This window comes from Bacillus rossius, chromosome 2 (assembly GCF_032445375.1).
Source record: "Bacillus rossius redtenbacheri isolate Brsri chromosome 2, Brsri_v3, whole genome shotgun sequence".
NCBI lineage: Eukaryota > Metazoa > Arthropoda > Insecta > Phasmatodea > Bacillidae > Bacillus > Bacillus rossius.
Window position 1 is genome coordinate 40,906,111 of NC_086331.1, and position 23,773 is coordinate 40,929,883.

Below are 23,773 nucleotides of genomic sequence, written 5' to 3' on the forward strand. Positions count from 1 at the left end.
TAAATATTAAGCATAGTTAAAAGTTTTAATAATATTAAGCATATTTTTTTACAAAACATTGTGTAGTAAGTGGCTCTCGGCCAATGTGTTAAGTATTACTTTACGTCGAGTTACAAACGCCGTGCTGGAAGCCTCGCTCGTGCGACCAGGAACGTATTAAGGGACCCCTGCAGTTAACACGTAGCGTTAAGTAATTAGCTGCGGCACGATCGACATAAGTTACCGAGGTAATAAAAAAAATAGCAAATAAGCATACATAAAATAAAAACTTACCGGAACGCACCCCACCCACCCCGGCGACGTGTAACAAATAAAAACGCAGACGAAAAGATATATTAAAAAAAATAGTAACACCTATGTACGCCGTGTAGAGTGCAATCCGCATAACCGACAGCGTTTAACGATAAGTAAACCTATAAATTATATTACAAAGCGGGAGTGGCCCGCTCACGAATATGTTTTAGTGTTATAAGCATAGTTAAAACCTAAAATATTGTAAAGAAAGTTAAGTATTAAGCATAGTTACTATTATTTTACAAGTAAAAAATAAATATTATACAAACAATGTTTAGTAATCGGCTCTCTGTCAATGTGTTAAGCATTACTTTACGTCGAGTACAAACACCGTGCTGAGAGCCCCGCTCGTGCGACCAGGAATGTATTAAGGGACCCCTGCAGTTAACACGAAGCGTTCAGTAATTTAAAAAAAAATGTAGCTGCGGCAATATCGTCAGAAACAAATTACGTATGTTACCGAGGTAATAAAAAAAATAAACTATAGGTGCCACCCCCACTCCTAGTATGCTTAAAACACCCACCCCCAAGTATGCCTAAAAGAAACCCCAACCATACTAGCTATGCCTAAATCATTTGCAGCCATGCTTAAAAACCCCCGCCATACTAGCTAAGACTAAATGGAGTGCCACATACACACACCGCCATCTTTAATGTCACAGAGGAGAGCGAGAAACGTAACGTAAAATATGCTTGAAGTAATAAGCATAGTTAAAGTTATAATATTGTAAATACATAAAAATAAGCATAGTTTAAAAACTTCGATCACCATTTAATAGTACTGTACCAGATAACATATGCCATAGCGATAGCATGAATAAGCATAGTTAGGACCCCTGCAGTTAACACGAAGCGTTCAGTAATTTAAAAAAAAATGTAGCTGCGGCAATATCGTCAGAAACAAATTATGTATGTTACCGAGGTAATAAAAAAAATAAACTATAGGTGCTACCCCCACTCCTAGTATGCTTAAAACACCCACCCCCAAGTATGCCTAAAAGAAACCCCAACCATACTATCTATGCCTAAATCATTTGCAGCCATGCTTAAAAACCCCCGCCATACTAGCTAAGACTAAATGGAGTGCCACATACACACACCGCCATCTTTAATGTCACAGAGGAGAGCGAGAAACGTAACGTAAAATATGCTTGAAGTAATAAGCATAGTTAAAGTTATAATATTGTAAATACATAAAAATAAGCATAGTTTAAAAACTTCGATCACCATTTAATAGTACTGTACCAGATAACATATGCCATAGCGATAGCATGAATAAGCATAGTTAGGACCCCTGCAGTTAACACGAAGCGTTCAGTAATTTAAAAAAAAATGTAGCTGCGGCAATATCGTCAGAAACAAATTATGTATGTTACCGAGGTAATAAAAAAAATAAACTATAGGTGCTACCCCCACTCCTAGTATGCTTAAAACACCCACCCCCAAGTATGCCTAAAAGAAACCCCAACCATACTATCTATGCCTAAATCATTTGCAGCCATGCTTAAAAACCCCCGCCATACTAGCTAAGACTAAATGGAGTGCCACATACACACACCGCCATCTTTAATGTCACAGAGGAGAGCGAGAAACGTAACGTAAAATATGCTTGAAGTAATAAGCATAGTTAAAGTTATTATATTGTAAATACATAAAAATAAGCATAGTTTAAAAACTTCGATCACCATTTAATAGTACTGTACCAGATAACATATGCCATAGCGATAGCATGAATAAGCATAGTTAGGACCCCTGCAGTTAACACGTAGCGTTCAGTAATTAAAAAACAAAATGTAGCTGCGGCACGATCGTCAGAAACAAATTACGTATGTTACCGAGGTAATAAAAAAAATAGCAAATAAGCATACATAAAAAAACTCACCGGAACGCATCCCGCCCACCCCGGCGACTTGTAACAAATAAATATAAATAAATGTTGTACAAACGACCGTGTAGGGGAGCTGTAAGCCTGTTCGCGCACCGCAAATAAGCATACATAAAGGAAAAACTCACCGGAATGCACCCACTCAACCCCGGCGATATGTAATTAAAATATAAAAACACAGACGAAAAGATATATTAAAAATAGTAACACCTATATACGCCGTGTGGAGAGCAACCCGCACAACCGACAGCGTTTAACGATAAGTAAATTTATAAAATATATTACAAAGCGGGAGCGCACATCTGTACTCCGTAGACGCACTCTGAAAACTGTTGACAAATTTCTGGTGCGACGAAAAGGAAAGCTGTTTGTCGACCCTGGCTCGCGCGCTATACCAACTTGCAGGAGAGCCTAAGCGTGGAACACAATTAAAAACGTACAGCCCAGTAATACATGAAACCGCCGAATGCATGTGACAAAAACCTTAAATCAAGTGTAAATAACAACCAAAATTATATAGCAGACACTCACAAACGCAATACAGCGCAATGCAGATAAAACCTCAGCAGCGAAAACTCCCATGAAATAATAATCGCTTAATGAGACAGCATTATGCAAAGAGTAAAAAGACATCCCTATACGTAAAATAAAACAAACGCGAAAATAAAGATATGACGTAATAAAATAAACAATCGACAGCAAGAAAGGTTATAAAAATACTAATTCAGTAACACATTGATGAAATAAATAAGGACGGACCTCCAAATACCACTAGGCTAAACACAACCCATAAGTAAATCACAATAAACCAAAACCAGAATTTAAAAAAAATTTATCTACGAGAACAATATTATAAAACTACCACACTCTCCAACACACCAAATGGCATGACCCGATAAATGGCAACACAAAGAAATATCAATAACCATAAATACCTACATAATCAAAACATGTTATTAAGCAACCGAAAAATACACCACAACCCACATAAGACCTCGCGAACGAACGGCACAACACCAGAGACAAAACATGCTATTCCCATTTGTTAAAAAGACGCACATACGAGTCTTTAGTGCTAGCCCAGCTAGTATACATTCATAAATAAATAAATTCTTTATAGTATTTGTGTAGGCAATAAATAGGAAGTATAAAGCGATATAGCCACAAGACGTTATTAAATATAGTAATAAAGTGTATGTATAGCCATTAAATAATATATATGTAAGTAAAACGTGTTATACCCTAAACTAAATACCTGCAGGTTTATATAGTCAAACTTTGTAGGAATATAAACATAAGTCGTTTAACGGTCTCTGTAATACATATGCTTATCATCAGCTCTGACTAATTTATCTTTCATATAAGTAAAATAGTTCCCGGCTATAAACATAGCATGTTATTCTAATAAACTATGTATCATTATGAAATAGTTATACCATCGTTACTAAATAATCATACAAAGAAATATTAAGTGTTATCCATCCTTCCCTTTCTTTCATGACATAGAGTGTGGTGTTCTAAATATGGAGTGAAAGAATATTATATGAGTCATGTTGTAAATGCTTATAAGATTACTGTTCACTTCCCATCAAGGCTAGATAAAAACAATCTCTATATATGGTAGATGAATAAACAGAGACCAACTATAGACTTCATACTAGTAAATAATAATTAAGGATATATCGGGGTAAAAAAAATAACCTATATAACTACACCCAATAAGCATACAAAAAAATATTAAGTGTTATCCATCCTTCCCTTTCGCTCATGACATCGAGTGTGGTGTTCTAAATATGGAGTGAAAGAATATTATATGAGTCATGTTGTAAATGCTTATAAGATTATTGTTCACTTACCCATCAAGGCTAGATAAAAAACAATCTCTATATATGGTAGATGAATAAACAGAGACCAACTATAGACTTCATACTAGTAAATAATAATTAAGGATATATCGGGGTAAAAAAAATAACCTATATAACTACACCCAATAAGCATAGAAAGCTCTGGCGTTAATAACAAAACGTAAAATAAAAGGTTACTGGTTCAGGTAAGATTATATATTCTACTACTATGCATTCCATTAAGCATAAGAAGCACTATAATCCCATTCCGACGAAACCAGAATAGAACACACCAGTAATGTTTGTGAAAGAACACACGATGATATTCATATTAATAACCACTTAGCCAAAATCGTTTGCAGAATAACAAACATAGCAATTCCATGTCTCAAACACCACATCGCTTCGGCGATAGTCCAGAAAACACAAAAATTATATCTGCCTTCCCCAAGAGACCGCCACAGTCGCCTCGGCGAAACTCGTGAGGTCACCAGTAAGTAACTTTCACTTGCCTGGAGGGCAGACGGTAATAACACACACACGCAGCCGCCCCCGAAAACAAGCCTCCAACAAGAAAAAAATAATATATTAAAATATCTAAAACAAGGATGCCTTGCAAACTATTAATTACACCACCCATGCCTTTAAACTAAGTAACGTGAACGACGAAGCCCGACATCGACTTTCAAGTGACAAGGAGTAAAGAAGGAAATAATAATTACATGAAAGTAAACATGTGGTGTACGAATACTCATTGCCCACCAACTATGTACTACCTACTAGTGCTAATCCATGTATTGCCAGACATAAAATAACCAATTCTCTTCTATATAAAATATCTTTACATTAAAATAAACATAGTGTCAGGATAATACTAATAATAAGTATTGAAGTAACTGAAGCGTGTACACACACAAAACTGTATAATTCTCATCATGTTCCTTGAAATTCTACCATCACATATATAATCCTTTAATATTATCATAATATAGTTACCAGAAATAACAAGTCAACTCGAAAAAACCAAAACAACGCCTACATGCATATTGCAACCTACATCGAAACGACCATAAGACTCAAACCCAAACACTTCATAAACCCACAGAGATGGTCAGGAGAAATTACATTCCATATACTACAGATGCTGTACTAAAAAGACACATGTATGCCAATAAGAACAGGTGTAACCGCCATAACTGAAAGTATTATATAAAAGAAACAATACATTAAATACCACAGCCTCAAAAAAACACAAGACAGGAGATTGAACCAAAAGAGCAATTTCAAAAGTCTAAACTGAACAGAAAATTAGGTAAATATTGACGTATACACATGAGAGTACAATTAAGTAGAAATATATATTTAAAAAAATACACTACCTAGCGTAAAAAAAACTCATTCAGAAAGATCAGACATCGCTTCCCCAACACAAAATGTTCGATAATAATAGTCACAATCCCTAATAACATACATGTGAAATAGAAAGAGTTAAAGACACAGACTTTAAAAAGACAATCACTCGTTAAAGACGTGTAAAAGTTAAAGGACTAAGCTAAATAAATATAATGAAGCGTGCGACAAAACACGTTTCCTATAATAAATGTCACATCCCAAATAAATTAAATTCATCATCTAAAAGTAAAAGTTTTTTTGTTCACCTAAACGAAACCTAAGTTCAAAAACACATATGGAAGAGATTTACCGCATTATAATTAAGTATATTGAATGGAATTGCGAACTCTTGTTCGCACAAATCATTTTAATTATGTATGTTCGCAAACAAGTTGAGAAAAAAATGGATTAGTGTAAGAAATTTGATGTTTGCTCAAGTGCTATGTAGTGACAAGAAACGATAAATACGGAATTATGTATATTTAGATACCAACCATACAATTATAACAATTTAAACACGAAACATATAAAAAAAATCCTCGGGTATGTCGTATATCTAGAACCATACTGTCATCAGTAGTTGCCTGTACACATAATGAAGTAATAATAAAACATCCAGTGGTTACAAACAGAAATATTACAAAAATATACACTTAACAATGACTTAGGTTATCCAGAAGCATATAGTTATAAATATATCAATTAAAAAGCAAACCAAATTACCAATAATATGGAATCACTTCAAAAAAAGTAAACAGAGTTCAGACATTACAAACACAGAAAGGTGAAAAAACGCATCAGTAAGATGAAGCTTCAAAGACCAATTCCCCTCGCGGATAAAGGATGATAATCATTGCAGTAGCACACATTGTCCCACATATGTATCGAAACACAAGGTTAGATCGTAACACACACACACACACACACGACTTCCAGGATGTTTCCACCATCATGTTTGGAACCTTTATACTTATTTTAAATCTAAATTTACATTGATTAACAACGAGAACTGTAATATATAAACAACAGCACCGATAGTAGCTAAACACAAGCACACTTAATAGAATATTCTCCATCACTTTCACAAACCCATATAAAGACCTTAAACTCTGCCGGCCACCGCAGCCCAGCACGAGTTGCCAGACGTGTCCTTCACAGACAGAAGGGGTTGCCAGTGCGCAACCAATATGTAATTATTGTAAAAGACGCATCTAAAAAATCAAACATGTACGTTAAGTCTGGCCATCAGTCTCATAGTTTAAGTGAAAACAGGCCGGAACACAACTTGGTAAAATAATATTAGCTATTCCTAAACCTTAAATATATACAATGTAAGAAATCGCACTAGCCAACTTAACACTCGTATTCCACAAAATATAAGATCATCGAGATACAATGACACACGAATATATGCATGAATGATAGATAAATACTATAGAAGTCACCAAAATTCAAAACTTATTTATCAAAGTACCCTTTCAATACTAACCCCAATGAAGCAGAAAATTCCATTACACCCCAAGCATTGTATATGAAAGTAAGCACATATCACAATTGAACTACAAAAAATAAATATAAAAAAAAGCTAGCGAACACACAGACAAATATTCATCATATCACCATTGGGTGGAAAGAAGATAGTACCATCAATTTCATCTCTACAGCCACATGCATTAAGAAAATATATATATATATATATATATATATATATATATATATATACGTTTATTAACCTCACAGGAATCTTTTAGTGTATAATCGTTGTGTAGCAAAATTAGGAGGATAAAATTACAATGTATTTAAAAAATAAATCTAATTACAACTATTAAAAAGTATGTGCGCTAACTCACAATTGTAAAACCATTAATGAAAAACCTACAAAACCTCTCTCTTCATATCTCTCTCTCTTTCTCGCTCTCTCTTTATCTCTCTTATTCGCTCTATATACTGGTTGCGAAATTCCACGATTGATACAATTAACTTAGAGATAACCCCCACACCGATGCATTGTAACGTCAACTACATTCCGCTTTTGAGAGGGAAACGAGAGCAACTCGAGAACACTCGCAGGCTCACAGCAACGTCCGCCACATTTACACACAGAACTAACCACTCGTACCCACCGGATGGGATACGAACCCCGAGCAAAAGGCAAATACCTCCGCTTAAACACAATAACAAGTGATCTAAATATAGAACGATAGTGCTAACGCGAGCAAACACATTGGTTAAAAACTTTTTAAAGTAATGGAAGCAATACGCTCTTCAATTCTGTGTGTCAACTCTGGAAAATCATTACGTAGCGGCGGCAATATTTTACAACATCTTTTATAAAGAACCCTAAAGGAAAAAAAATCTCAAAGTAAACGATGAAAACAAAAAAACGTAGTATTTGTCGGTCGATGGTAGTGAAATAATGTGAGATAAAACATTAAAATAATGTTAAATAAATATAATAATTTTTACTATAAAATGAATCCACGTATAACCACAAGTTTTTGATACTAAATCAACAAATCAACATAGATTTAAATTAATTAAAAAGTTGTAATAATAAATTCTTAAATAAATTTATTTCCTTTAACAAATTAACATATAGGTTTCAATTAATTAAAAAAATAGTTTAATGCAAAATTCACCGACGTTTCGGTCGACATTGCAGTCGCCATCATCAGGAAGAAATTATCTACAAAGTAGTTGTAATAATAAATTCTTAAAATAAATTTATTTCCTTTAAAAAATTAACATTTAGGTTTCAATTAATTAAAAAAATAGTTTAATAATTTTTAATTACTGAACGCTTCGTGTTAACTGCAGGGGTCCCTTAATACATTCCTGGTCGCACGAGCGGGGCTCTCAGCACGGTGTTTGTACTCGACGTAAAGTAATGCTTAACACATTGCAGAGAGCCGATTACTACACATTGTTTGTATAATATTTATTTTTTACTTGTAAAATAATAGTAACTTTGCTTAATACTTAACTTTCTTTACAATATTTTAGGTTTTAACTATGCTTAAAACACTAAAACATATTTGTGAGCGGGCCGCTCCCGCTTTGTAATATATTTTATAGGTTTACTTATCGTTAAACGCTGTCGGTTGTGCGGATTGCACTCTACACGGCGTACATAGGTGTTACTATTTTTTTTTAATATATCTTTTCGTCTGCGTTTTTATTTGTTACACGTCGCCGGGGTGGGTGGGGTGCGTTCCGGTGAGTTTTTATTTTATGTATGCTTATTTGCTATTTTTTTTATTACCTCGGTAACTTATGTCGATCGTGCCACAGCTAATTACTTAACGCTACGTGTTAACTGCAGGGGTCCCTTAATACGTTCCTGGTCGCACGAGCGAGGCTTCCAGCACGGCGTTTGTAACTCGACGTAAAGTAATACTTAACACATTGGCCGAGAGCCACTTACTACACAGTGTTTTGTAAAAAATATGCTTAATATTATTAAAACTTTTAACTATGCTTAATATTTATAATATTTATTTTACTCGGCGTAAAGTAATGCTTAACACATTGTTTACACAATATTATGGATTTTAAAAATGCTTAACATATTGTTTTTAACTATGCTTATTACTTAAGGCATTTTTTAAAAAACATTATTATGTTTATAATATGATGTGGGGATTATAATTGCGCAGTTTACGAGTGACGCTCCAGCGGGCAACATCTCGCTCTCTCTGCGCGGGATTTTGAGGTTATGTTTCTTTAGTCATAGCTAATATGGCGGGTTATTTTCGAAATTTTTGTATATGGCTGTTGGAAATTTATATATGAATGTTTGGGCATAACTTGTATGGCGGTAATTTAATAAACATATCTGTTTTTTTTTTTAATTTAAATATGGAGGTATTTTCTTTCTTTTCGAAATTTAAATATGGTGATTAAGCATACTCGGAGTGGAGGGTTTTAGTCATAGCTATTATATGGGGTGGGGTTTTATAGACATAGCTATTATATGGGGTGGGGTTTTATAGACATAGCTATAATGACTGTATTATTTAAGCTTTTTTTTAAATTTAAAGACATGGTGGTTAAGCGTAATGGTGGGGGTTTTAGGCATACTTGGGGTGGGGGGTTTATAGACTTTTTTTTTTCGAAATTTAAACATAACTTCTTTTAAGCATTTTTTTTTAAGACATGGCGGTATTTTCTTTTCCAAATTTAATTATGGCGGTTGCTTCTTTTAGGGGGTGGGGGTGGGTTTATAGACATATTTTTTTTCGAAATTTAAAGACATGGCGGTTGTGGAGTGGTGGGGGTCTATAGGCATATTTTTTTTTTCGAAATTTAAACATGGCGGCGTTTGTGGAGTGGTGGGGTCTATAGGCATAGCTAGTATTTTTTAAAATTTAAAGACATGGCGGGTGCGTTTCGAATTTTAAGCATAGCTTCTTTTAAGCATAGCTTCTTTTAAGCATATGTAAGTTATTTAATTCCCCATACTTCATCTGGTCCCGTGGTCTAGTGGTCAAGGCGCCTGCCTCGTAACCAGGACGTTGGTGCGTCCCCGGCATCGAATCCACCCAGCGCCCAGGTTTTTTTGTATACAATTCCCGCCTTCGGAGCGACGGTAGCGCGCTCCGGTAACTAAAGGCTGAACTAAGATGGCGGTCTCCAGCAGACGGAAAAAAGATGGCGGCCCCCAGTGGCTGCTACGGTGGCGCGCCCTGGTAGCTAATGTCAACAATAATGGCGGCGCCCAGGCTGTTATTGGGGCAATGTTTACATTTCTATGTTTACATTGGTCACAGTAACGGCTTGTCACTCCTACTATTTAGAGCAATCACGAGAAAATTTCCGTACTGTGGTATAAATTATAAAAAAATTAATATAAACCATTAAAATAAAGGAACTGGTTTTATACTTAATAACGGACCTAATTCCCCCCAAACCAGTAAGTAATTAGAGCATATTTAACGAAACGACAAACAGTCAACACAAGAAAATATCACATCACATTACAATAACACAATACTCAAATTGAATACAGTACACACACAGGACACACAATGGATATACACTACACAAACTGAACACACCGTACAGACGCTGTCCTTCCGATTCATCTGCAGGCAACGAACCGGAATCCATATTAGCTTCTGTGATTAATTGTAAAATCTTTCTTAAATGTTTTTAAGTGGAACAATTACTAAAATAGAACCATTAATATTTCGTCAGTGAGGGTTAATTTATCCCATTCAATAACTTGCGATGGAAGTTAATATTCCTGCCAACAAATGGCGCCATATGTTTTGTTCGATATAAATATTATTTATTTTTATGTGGAATGCGTTTGCGGGATGCACTCTCACGGTCGCAAGAGAAAGAGGGCTTCGTTAGACATTAAGATGAAGGAAGATCGTCTTGCGTGATAATGCTTTTCAACTTTTTAAGGGCATAGTATTCGATTGAGTAATTATTAATGTTTTTTGTTCGGATTCCACCTTATTTAAGTATTGTGAGTGCTGATTTAGAAACTATAATTTAACAATATTTACGAAACTGAAAAAAATTAAATGCCTCAGCAAGTAAAATAAAATTAATGCAGAAATTGATTAATCAGAAATAACCCCAAGCATTCGGAGAATGGGTAGATCCTAACATATTGGTCTACATGTTAAACTTATACATGCTTTGCTGTCTGCAGAACACTATTTGCACATCCAAGAATTAGCCTTCACACTGAAAGAACTGTGGGGAACTGGCTACATTAAATAATAACTTGTTTTACCTGCATCTATATTAATTTAAAAAATTATGACATTTCTGTTTTTTTAAAAAGAGATTTTTATATTTCACAAAATCTAAGTCGTAACTAAGCCTGAGTTCTCGCAGCTGCATGTTCAATGTATGCATTACGAGTTCATTTCATGTTGTGTGTGTGTATTGTGTGTTCATTGCGTGTCCTGTTTGAGTACTTTGTGTCAATTGTATGTACTGTGTGTGTACTGTATCTTCATTGCGAGTCCTGATTATTTGTTCTGGGTGTTCATTGTGTGTCCAGTGTGTGTGTACTGTGTGTTCATTGCATGTCCAGTGTGAGTACAGTTGGGTCCATTGCGTGTCCTATGTGTGTACTGTGAGTCCATTGCGTGTACTGTGTATGTACTGTTTTTTCAGTGTGTGTGGACTGTGTGTTTATTACGTATCTAGTGTGTGTACTGTGTGTTCATTTTTTGTGCGGTGTGTGTTGTGATACCATTGTGTGTGTATTGTGTGATCTTTGGTTTTATTGAATGTGTGTCGTTTCGTTATATGTTCGTAGTTAAATCTGTTGTAACTCAAAATAATTACTAGTTCATAACCTCTTTGGCCTAATAAAATATTTTTCATGGATTCTTGGTTCTATAGTAAGCATAAAACCTGTTCCTTTGTTCTAATCGTTATAAGTAGTTTTTTATAATAATTTATTTCACAATTCGGAGACTCTCTCTCTCTCGAATGCTCTAAATATGTTATATTTGTTATCGGTGTAAAAGGCCTTGTGGTCCAGAGACTTGTGATCTATACGCAGTATATTGTACATGGCCTGTTATATGGGTCCAAAGACATTTGGACTACACGCCTAACATAGTACGAGACTTGGTTGAAAGGTATTCCAAAAATCAAAAATTAGACTTCCATTGAAGGCACAGCGACAAAATATTAATTTAGACAAATCGTTATCTTGTACAGAGTCGTTTTTCGTAAAGAGAATGATTAATTAACTCCACGAAAGTTTATTGGAAAGCAGAATAAAAAATTATTTGAAGGTTTAGATTGTCTAACCATTGGCCGACAGTTAAACCAAGGACGGAAATCCTTCGAGTTAATCACTATTTTAATAGGACTTTTTTTTTATAAATTAAAATTTTTTTTCCACATTTCTAGGTTAATTAATACAAATTTCCAAAATAGCAGCCAATATGTCATAATCGGCTTACAGGAGGTTCGTAGACTAGGAACATAATATGCTTTTATTGAATAATTTATGTATGTAAAATTATTTTGTTTTTGCATTCTCAAGTAACGATCCGAAGACATGAACATATTAATTGCAGAATTTAAACAAATTTTAGAATTTTTCCCGAATTCAAAACTAAATAATTATTAATGAGGAAGCCCAAATTTAATGATAACGTGCACCACAGTAATGGCAGATTACTGCACTCTAACAGATAAAAATTTAACTAATGTGGTGACAGCATCCTCTAGGAGACGATGACTTGTTGGCAGCCTCCAGCAGACTAAAACAAGATGGTGGCCTCCAGCAGACGAGAACCAGATTGCAGACGTGGTGTCATATTAACCAGCGATATTTACTTTGGTATTATTGGTGGGAGGTCAGTCTCCCGGTATCTCTCGTGGCAGAAGGATCCGTCGCCATTTTTATTTTTACATTCAGCAGTTAGGAATGAACTCTTTATGAGGTAAGTGGGTTTTTTAATTTAAATTTTATTAAAATTTGATTAACTATTTTTACATAATTTTTTTATATAATAACTACCAATTTGCAATATGGCAATCGTGACGTCATAATCCGAGATTGCGGAATATTTTAATTTTTTTTTAATTGAGAAATTTTTCTTGATAAATACGGATTTTCATGATAGCGGTTTTAATGAAAACTAAATCGTTTATGTAACTATTCAAAATGACCGCTTTGGCATTCTATTGGTTTAGGTATGATGTCCTCAGAGGTTATTGGAGGCTTGTAGATGAAGACTTTAATCCTCTTTGAGGACTTTCTAAGTCGTTGACATTTCTTTGGCTAAAAATGTGAAATTTTCCCTCAAAACAGAAATTTTACCTCAAAATAACGAATTTGTTTTATTTTTAGAGATTTTTTGGCGATATTTTTCAAAAAACTGGAAAATTTGGCAAATTTTCACGAATTTTTGACAAAGTTTTAAAACTTTTGAGTAATTTTAGGCCAATTTTGAATGTCAAGGTAAATTTCAAACATCAAGGTAAAGTTTAAAGGGTAAGGTTAAAGGTCACTGTTAAAGTCAAAAGTCGAGGTCATATAAAATGACCACCGTGAAGTCACAATTTAAGATAGCGGACATGCACTTAATCGTCATTCCTACGCTTTTCTTGCCGGAAATACATTTCCATGTTAATATTTACTTTAAACCATTAATTTTTAGTTTTTAATAACTAAAAAATAGCAAGATTATTTCATAAATTATATTCAAAATGTGGCATTTTAGCTAAGACTGAGTAAATAAGAGCCTAGTATTTAATATTTTTTAGGATATTTGGTACATAGACTACTACAGACGTAAATATTTAAATAAGTTTAAAAGGCTTCTGATGCAATGATAGTCGAGTTTAAAAAAACATTATGTCGGAATATATATTCTGGCATATAGTGTGAACTTGTTAAACATTTTAAGAGTGCTGAAGAATAATTTAACGCTTCATTGGGAACATATTAAGCAAATTTCATCTGTTTGGACTCAGTAGCCGTGCTGTCTAAGACGTGCTATTGATGATCCAATTATTGTTGTTTCGATTCCGTCCACCACCGACATATTCTTACCTTATCTAAAAAATTTAAGGGACCTTAATAATGATTTATATATTTATCAATTTTTACAATAGGTGTAATCGATACCATAAAAAAATATGGCGTCCGCGACGGTAGTGCGCTTCGCAGGCGAAACTCGCACAACTAGTGAACCATCGGACAGGATTGTGGATGAAAAAGACGAATGCTACCGAAAATTTTTTTTTTTTTTTTTTCCTAGCCTAAGTTAATTCTAAGTGTGTAGGGGAGGGTCCAGGTTAGGGGAGGACCTAAGTGTGTCTCAGGCCGAAGCCTATACACTCTACCATGCGGGTTTTTAACCATGCAGGACAAGGGCGCGTGCATCGTGTGCTATTGGGGTTTACTGGCCAGCCATGGCTGCAATTGGCGCCATGACTGACGCCCCATTGGTCGCCTAGCTTAAAAGCTAGCTAATGTGACCCAGGTAAAACCTGCATAGACACAGGGAAAACCCTGGGCCGGTTCATGCGGGGATCAATTAACATGCATTAAGCAAGCAGGTAACTACTGGACAAGAGGAAGAAGGGTCCCGGTAAGAAGAGTTGGAGGGGCTGAAAAATCAACCATGCTGGAGTTGGGTGCTTGGGCCTTGCGGCCCGCATTTAAAGGTTGGGAACTCCTGGGTTATTATTAACCAGGGGCGCAAGCACCCCCAGGGGCGGGCGACTTCACTCGTCAGCCCAGCCACAGCTGCCCAGGCAGCCACAGTTAAAACAGAAGTGGGCAGACGAGCCAGTAAACCGGCTCGAACTGCTGGCTCTCGGAGCGAAAGGCAGCCTGACATTGCGCCATCTTCATCTTCCTTCTTCCAGTCAACAGCCAACGACCTTTCAAGCCAGGGTGGGGGTAAGTCGTTCAGGCGAATGAAGTATCTTGCGAGTCGGACCCTCTTGCCCCCCAAATTCCCGGGTCGGTTGAAGGTCGCGCCGCCCAGGCTACCACTGGCTCCAACAGGGCCCCAACTTGAAGGCGCCGCCATCTCTTCCTTCAGAATTCCGACGCTGTTCAGTTCCGTTGCGCGCGCGGCAGTCCACAGTTCCGCAAGTTCCAGCCCGCAGTTCGTCTACACTTCGCTACTAAGGCACATCGAGCTCCCCTGCGGTGCCTTCGCCGACGAAGCTGCTTTCTGCCGCGCGCCGAGCTACATTCAGGCTACCTTTCTCCCCGACAGCCGTGATAACGACTCCACAGGCCGGCCATTGGTCCGCGGACTGCTATTGGTTATTCACAGCCACCCCAGCGAGATTGCAACTCTCGGGCTGGGCTCCCGTATCCGCCACCCGCGGGACGCGGTCGGTAGCAGATGGCGCTGCTAGGCCGCCCCCAGCACGCACACAAAACCAACACGCACTGCCAGCCTTCGGTTACCCAATAGGTCGCAGGGAACTCCCAGCCAACAGCCCGCGAGAGAGATGCGCACGCCCCGAGAGACGACCACCGACAATGCTACCGAAGATGATCGACGAGGACCCGATCATAGTCAACGAGCGGCGGACACGCCCGAACATGGCAGATTCCTCACTATTGATAAACCACAACTGAGTAAGCCACCAAATCCTAGTCCCATAAGAATAACATTGTACCAGATTTCCCTTTTTCCATCTACTAGCAATCATTACAAATTATTTTTAAAAAAATTTAAAACGATGTTATGGTTTTGTTGTTGTTTATTACTGTATCGGATCATTAACCCTCCTTCCCTATGCAGAGACTGATTTCCAAAAATGCCACTCCCCATGCCGAATTCTCAAAAGTAAGCCTAACACGCTCTTGCGCTCTATGTGGTCGACACGTTAAGCCTTTGTGCAGCCATTGATTTGCTCCAAATATGAAACTGTTTAGTCTTACAGCGAATAATTGGAAATACACTGTTTTGCTGTAGATATAACAGTTTAGTAGTTAACTGTTTATTCGTTGTCAACAAGACGTAAATACAAAATAAATTAATCTCTATCTTAGAACCATACAAGCCTAAGTTACAATTGGGGAAATTAACGAGGGATTAAAGAACTGCCCTTTCAATGATACTGTGTCATACATCAAAATATGTCTTTATGAGGCTGGCTAAAGGAGTCATTTATTTATTTCATGTGAAGGACTTTTTTCCACCAGCCACAGGTTCATTTTATTTTAACTGGAATAACGTTTGTATGGCTGAATGGAAGCTATTGGCTTAGACTCATAACTTTCAATAATTATTTAAAATATACTTCGGATAGTCCGATGATATGGTTGAATGAAAAATAAAATAATTTTTAGGGCGTAATCGACAATAAAATAATAAATTGGCTCGTGTACCTCTGAGGTACAGAAATAATACCGAAGTTACATTGAGCCGAACTTATTTAGTCACAAGGTCACGTTCATTGGGGGGTATTGCACGTGATTGGGAAACCATGTCTTCTTCTTGTTTATATCTGGCTCAGGGTCTTCAAGGTCGTGTGAATAGCACTGTATTGTAATCATCAACGCGGATGAGTGTGAATAATAGCTTCAAGACTATTTTGGATTTATCCATTACATGTTTGTTTGTGCGGCGACAGTGGGAGCGAAGTGTGTGCCTCCAGTGGGTCGAGCATGGTTCTTTTCCTCGCCACCGTCAAAGCGACGACGCGTCGCCGGTATGACGGCGGAGTTATGACGGCCACGTGAAAATGCGAGCACGGATCCGATCGTCATATCTCTCCCGTTATCGCTAAGGCGCCTTACCTACGATGGCTTGGCAGTCGATAATATGCAGAGGTTGGCAGTGAATTTACAGAAAGGATGTGTTTTATTTGGCAGTTGGTGTATCTGGTAGCAATTTACAGCCAATAGAAAACTACCTACACGAAAACAAGATTGTGGACATTCGTAAAACTTAGGCATGATGTGTCTATCGAATTATATATTTTCCACAACTATATTCAATATTTATATAATTTTTCACTGTACGCCTGTTGGTTTTCCGTAAATATAAGTTTTACAGACTATTTTTTTGCTCAGTAAAACACCCGTCACGTCTCATTCTCAAAATATAATAAAATCATTGTACATAGCAAAGTCTTTTATGATTATTAAAAAGTACATAAGAAGGATAAGGAGTGCATTAGAAACTGTGAAAGTTTGTAGTTTTTAATATGAAAATATTATTTAGCGATCTTGTGAAACGTGTTGCCCGTTATTATTAATTTCGTTTTCAATGGTCAGTTATTATTACTTCAAATCATATGATGAAGAAAAAAAAATATTTAAGAACACTTTTGTGACTCGACGTGGAACATTACAATACTAGACCTGATTTAATCATTATTTGGTAATTTTCGTCACCGTTAAAGTTAATTTGCCGATTTGAAGGTACCAAAACAACTCGGTGTGCTACACGTCCCACCGTTCAAAAAATACTACTGTTATATTTAATTACATTATCCTTAGACTTGTTTATAGCATATTTTCTAGTGCACTGCAAGTTTTATTCACACTATTTTGTACCGTAGCATATGTATTGGGTGAATACGCTGATAATATTATATATTTAGCATCTTGCAAGCTTGAAACAATATAACACGAAGTCGGTGTTGTTAATTAAATGCCTGAATATAATTTATTAAGTGAACTGTAGTTGACAGTATTGTGTCTGCATTTTATAACTACCAGAAGAGTAGAGGAACTAAAAATACCCTTTAACGGAATTAATTACTTTTTTTTCACATAAGCCGCTCCTATCACAAATTACTATTTCCGTATGAACTATAAACACTAAACCTCTTAACTCTACGTGTTTGTATTATTATTATATTATTTATTTGTAGTATTTGAGCGAATCTTAGGTGGATAAAATACGTTTCAATATGCGATACAGCAGGAGCAAACCTAGCCACCAACGAGGGTGGGGAGTATGCCTAACCTAAAAGTCACTAAATGTTTGGAGGAAATGCTTTGTGTTTAAAATGCGATAAAACGAAGGTTTAAAATAACCATCAGACTACTATGTATTTATCAGCGGCACTCTTGTGTATTTTCAACCTTATCAATGCATGTATTTTATTTTTACAAGTGATTTTTTTTTATTACACGTATGGAAGCTGAAGGGAAAATGAGTTGTTTTCAGAAGTTTAATAAGCCACACGCTTATAGGTGTTTTACACTTAACTTTTATACAGAATAATTAACTAATGTGATGTTATCTTCTATCTAGTTGAAATATTAAGTTATTTTGTCCAAACCTTTATTTTTTTATTAGGTGATTTGACAAAAGTAGGCAGATTGGCAGTTTTTTTTTAGTAGATATGATATATTTTTGGTAAACTGAGTATTGTGCAGTTAAAAATATCGAGAAAAAAGAATCAATGTGTCTTATTCACACGAAACATAGAAACTATTTATTTATGTGGCGTGATTATTATCGGAAACAAGTTGTTTCAAAGTTTGTTCAGAGAAAAACAACTTTTTTTTTAGATACATCGTATATCTCACATACATAATTTCTGAGTTAATAGAATTCAGGCAAAACCTTAAATATCACGAAAATACATTATTTAACTTATTTGAAAGAATTATTTTCCAGTATTAAATGAAAGTTACACACGTAGTCGGCTGTATGACGGTATGACGGGTCTACGACTGACAAGCCATTGTGCCTTACGTATGACGGGCATGTCGTAACTAAGGCGTCTTTCAGGAGGCGAAAAAAGATCCATGCTCGCTTTAAGTAGCGAAGCGTCATACCGATGACGCGTCGTCCCTATGACGGGCGAAAAAGAGAACCATGCTCGCCCGGCAGGTGTCAGCGAGACAGCAGGGGATGGTCATGAAGGACGCGTGTGCTTGTGTGTTCGCAGTGAAGTTCATGCCCGCATCCACACCGCCGCCCCCGGTGACATATGCCAGGGACGCCGAGAGCTACGCGCATGTGCCGGAGTTGGCAGCGCCGCCCCAGGCTGCCGCCGGTGGAACCGCGGCTCCGAAGTAAAACACATTCAACACCAAAAGTTCATTTTCCTCCATACTCACTTCATGCTGCAAATATTTCAGACACGTTCTTTCCGTTCACCCATTACGCAACGGACAGGGATTTTTTTTATTTAAAAAAATCTTGTTTCATGCAGGATAAAGCCTGAAATGATTAAAAAACTTAGGATTGAAGTAGGATGCTTAGTCTGTATGGCGAATTGTTTGTCGGTTACATTTACTACAGGGGTGATTTGTTTCTAAAATAGCTCTTTTACGTTTCCTAAGTATGGCCTTCCTGCAAACATTTTTAAAGAGATACTTAAAACTTATAACAAATGCTTGCTGTGAGGTTTTTTCACAATTATCAAATCTGTTAGACTTCTAGAGAAAAATGTTTATAGTTGATTTAGAAGATATTAATAATAATTTTATTATATATAGTAAAACATGTGTTGTATGTACTTATACTATGAAATAGCTAGGAAACAAAGCCTAAATTTATTTTGTATTTTCCACAAATCATTGAATTTAATATCCCATTATGTGTATAAGAATAATATTTGAGTTATCTTTGTTTCAACATAATTTTTTTTTATTTATTGTAACTGAAAACCATTTTAACATTCAATATACATATAATCGAAATGTGTTAATTTAAAGTATGTAGGGGAGAGCAGGGTAAAGTGGCCATCCTAAGATAAAACGATACATAAATTTTATATGGTAATTAAAATTGAAATATAAAATAACCCTTCATATAATATAGTTTTCGTACAATCAAAAATATATTAATTTCTTTATGTCTTGCAAACCATTATTTTTTTAATTAAATTTTAAATTTAATCGTACCAAATGGCCACTTTGCCCGCATATGTCGGGTCAAATGGCCAGTCAATGGCCATTTTACCCGACATAGGTAAAAAATTAACACAACTCATTATAATAATAAATATAAAACCAAGGTGAGTATATCAAATTTGTTAGCAAGTTCAGGAGATAGACTTAAAAAATTAAATGTTTCCACATTATCTAAATTAAATAAAATTACGAACTAAAAACCCAACAAAACGTCATTAATAAAATAATTGCATTTACACTATCTTAACAAACAGAGTGCTAAATTTTAAGTGTCTTCAAATAAAATGTCTTGACTTTATTAAAACAAAAAACAATTAAAAATTAAAACCTAACCTATCAAACATAACTTAAACAGTTTAGGGGCTACAGCCTTCACATAAAAAGTCACCATTTTCCTCTTCGCAGCAAGCACACTCTTCGTGAGCCCAGCGGTGACATCCGGAAAACCTTATCCACACTTCATTTGTTTTTGAGTTTGAATATGCTTATTCACAATATAAGCAGTCAGCGTCATCGCTCTCACCATCATTCTCTTCGTTGAAAAGGCTTCGCCTACTGTTGGCAGGTTTTTTCATCATTTTAATTCTATTTTTTGGTGGGGGTTTGAGATTGTTAATGTTTTGTTTTGACTTTTGTTGCTTGTTTTAGTTCTCTTTTTGTTATTTTGGCATTCCCTTTTAGACTTCTCCTCCAAAAGTTCTCTCTTGTACGGACTCGAAGTAAGAATCGCTGCTTTACCTTTCTTACGGTTAGTTTTGCGTTTGGTGATGTTGGATTTTGGCAAAGGTAATATATCTCTTGGAGATATTGCAAATGATGTGCTTGGTTCAGAACCCGTCACTGGACTCTTATATAGACATTTGCTAATGTTTTTGGACTTTTCTCTCTTAGTTGATCCATCTTCACAGCCAACTTCTACATCTTCATCACCAGTAATTGTATCTTCACCGCCATCAACTTTGTATTCACCTACAGCAGGTGTACCTTCACCAACATCAGCTGTATCTTCACCATCAGCAGCTGTACATTCACCGTCAGTCATCGTACCTTCACTACCAGCAGCTGTATCAACTACACCACCCACTGTTACATATTTTCCTTGAGCTATTTCTTCACCGCCATCAGACATTGCATCATCGTTACTGCCAACTTCTACAGGATTAACATTGGCCAATAAAATATCCGTGGGTTCTGCAGTGAAAAAATCTGAGTCGGAAAATATGTTAGGGTCCAGCGGAACAATACCACATTTCCGAAAACCATTAATAGCTATAGCTGGCAAAGCTGCTCGTAAAAATGCTTCTCCAAGCAGCTTTCTTACTTGGAACTGAGTACACGAAAACAACACACACACATTGCCATACACGTTAAACATTTATAGTGCAGATGAAAAGAATTAAAATGTTCACTAGTTTCTTTAATCATTTAGGAATACATAAATAGAGCTAAGTATACAGTTCGGGCAAAGTTAACATACGGTCGGGTAAAATGGCCATGTAGTCGGACAAAGTGGCCAGTCACCTGGCCACTTTGCCCTCTGAGACGCCATTACACAAAAACTAGCGGGGGGAAAAACCTACTACATCTTCTACAGTTATTAATTTGTGGTTTTAAAGTATAAAACTTGCTCTTTTCGCTAGGCTATATTAAATAATTATGGCATTACCAAGCAATTACACATGACCAACAGTAATTATCACTTACCTTACATCAGAAATAATAAAAACCGTAAAACCTTAATAAATCAAGTAACTTTCACTGCAAACAGGCCGGGTGCTCTCAGAACACTAATGGCGTCTATTACAAATGTTTCACATCCTCGCCACCAGACTTCAGCACTCACCAGCGGAGTAACGGCCAATGGCCACTTTGCCCGCCCTGGCCACCTTACCCTGCTCTACCCTACATGACATAAAATTGAAAATAAGGTTTTTCATTAAAAAAATTTTCATTTTGCATTTACATTGTTTATGTGTTAATCTCATTTGCATTTCGAATAAGTGACGTTTATTTGCTTTATAAAACATTTGTACAAAATGCTGTTTCATTATTGTGTGAAAAAATAATGAAAAAAATCGTAATGGTTTTCTAAGTGTCATTATAATAAGGTATTCAGATAAATACTTTCTTAATATACAAGAGGTTTTGGAGCCCTACTTTGTGAAAAAAGAAAGCATATTTCAAAATTATAGATTATCAAGGACATTTTTTAGAACTAAAATTACAATGAGTCGTCAAATACTTTCTTGGCAAATACGTATATTTTTTATGCTAGCAATAATTTTCAATGAGAAATTAATTCCTTAGTTGCAAAAATTGTTTATAATTAACTATTACTCCCGTACATTTATAGATGTGAAATTAAGATAGCAAGTCTATGTCTGCAACATAAGGAAGTTTTAATGTTAATTAAAAAACTAAACATCAGTTGAATATAGTTACAATCAAAATGTTTTGATATCAATAAGGGTTTCTAAGATTATATGTTCATACGGATTTCAGATTTGGCTATTTAAAAGTTTTCAGGTATTTTCACTGTCTGTGAGTGTCCGTAAATTAATTTTGGCATTTAAAGACATTTCTTAAATCATTAATTTTCTGAGTTAATATGTTACTGTGTAGTTTGTGCAAACATATATGTCAACATATATATCAAGTATATACATAATGAAGTATATACAAAATATACGGAGATTATTCTAATGGTTTTCATTTGTAAATTTTAGTGAAAATAGTTAGCCTTTTTTTAATGCGTAATAGATCAACTGGCTAAGACTTAAGCTATGGATAATATTTTGTAAACAATTTTTCCTGGAAAGACCTTATTTAACACCAAAATTAATTTCAAACGAAATCCGAGGCATGAACTTTTGTGCAGGTTTTGAAATGAAATGCACTGCTTTTGCACCATCCGGCTAATAAAACTTGTTGGAGAAAAAATAATCTCGAACTGAGTTAGTACGTGGTGGTGCGGTATACAGTAAATTAAAGTTGATAGCTTATTAATAATTATATGTATAGATTTTCTCATGTATGTTTGATTTATAATTAGAGTTATAACTTTAATATGTGCATTATGGCGTTGTTTTATCCAAAATGTGATGGAAATCAAGATGCAATAATGAATCATCTAAGGAATTTTAAATTTGATGTTTGATAGTAGCATTTTGTTATTTATTAATAACATTATATTATAAACGAATATAAATTGTGTTGTTTCAAGACATGTTAACACATATTTAAAAAGTAAGTTGAATGACTTCTGTATTTAACGAAGTATGAATGCTTGTAAAGACAGATAAATTTATTGTGTACAGTGTTAATTTTTTAATGTACGCTCAGAAAAAAATCAATTATTGTTGATTGTTATAAAATGCCAAAAAAAATTGCATTACTAAACGAAAATAAATAGAAACAAAACTCAGACAGCTAAATTCAGACAGAACAATGAATTAATTAAAATGAAAGTTATATGAATCAATAGATATTAATGTGTTCACAAATAGTATTTGTTTTCTTAAATCTTTTATAACAATAAACGTTGAATGTATGACACAGTGTGGTTTCAATATATAGAAGTCTGAAGATATGAAATTGTTTGACTATTGTATGTACGGTGTATAATAAGTATTTATAGCATATGAACTATACTGAGATTATGTTACATATATGGTGAAGAATATGACTAATATAAGTACCAAAACTATTAGATTGGAAACAAATTATTGTAAGTCTTAGATATTATAACAATAAATATATAGTATTGGTTTATTTGCGATTATTACTTTACCTTATACATATGATAATATTGTATAAACAACAAGGTTTTCTTATATTTTAACTTATCCTGACATACATCAAATTACAGTCACGATGAAGTTAATTTTTACCCACTCGTTACACAGGAGCAGGTTGTTTGTTTGTATGTGTTCATTTACAAGCAAAAACAAAGATCTAAGTTTTTTCACGTCGTAACTACAATTTTTAGATACTAATAGACTTAAATGTTTTTCCGTA

At 35.3% G+C, this 23,773-nt stretch overlaps 1 protein-coding gene across 1 annotated transcript in view; it reads left to right on the top strand.

Moving 5' to 3' along the window:
- Positions 1-23,527, top strand: part of LOC134529255 (vesicle-associated membrane protein 2-like) — a 541,017-nt gene extending 517,490 nt beyond the window's left edge. The window contains exon 6 of the mRNA XM_063363155.1: positions 18,787-23,527. Within this exon, the coding sequence (XP_063219225.1) occupies positions 18,787-18,917 (131 nt within the window). The 3' untranslated portion in view covers positions 18,918-23,527. The remainder of the gene's footprint in view (positions 1-18,786) is intronic.
- The last annotated feature ends 246 nt before the right edge of the window (positions 23,528-23,773 follow it).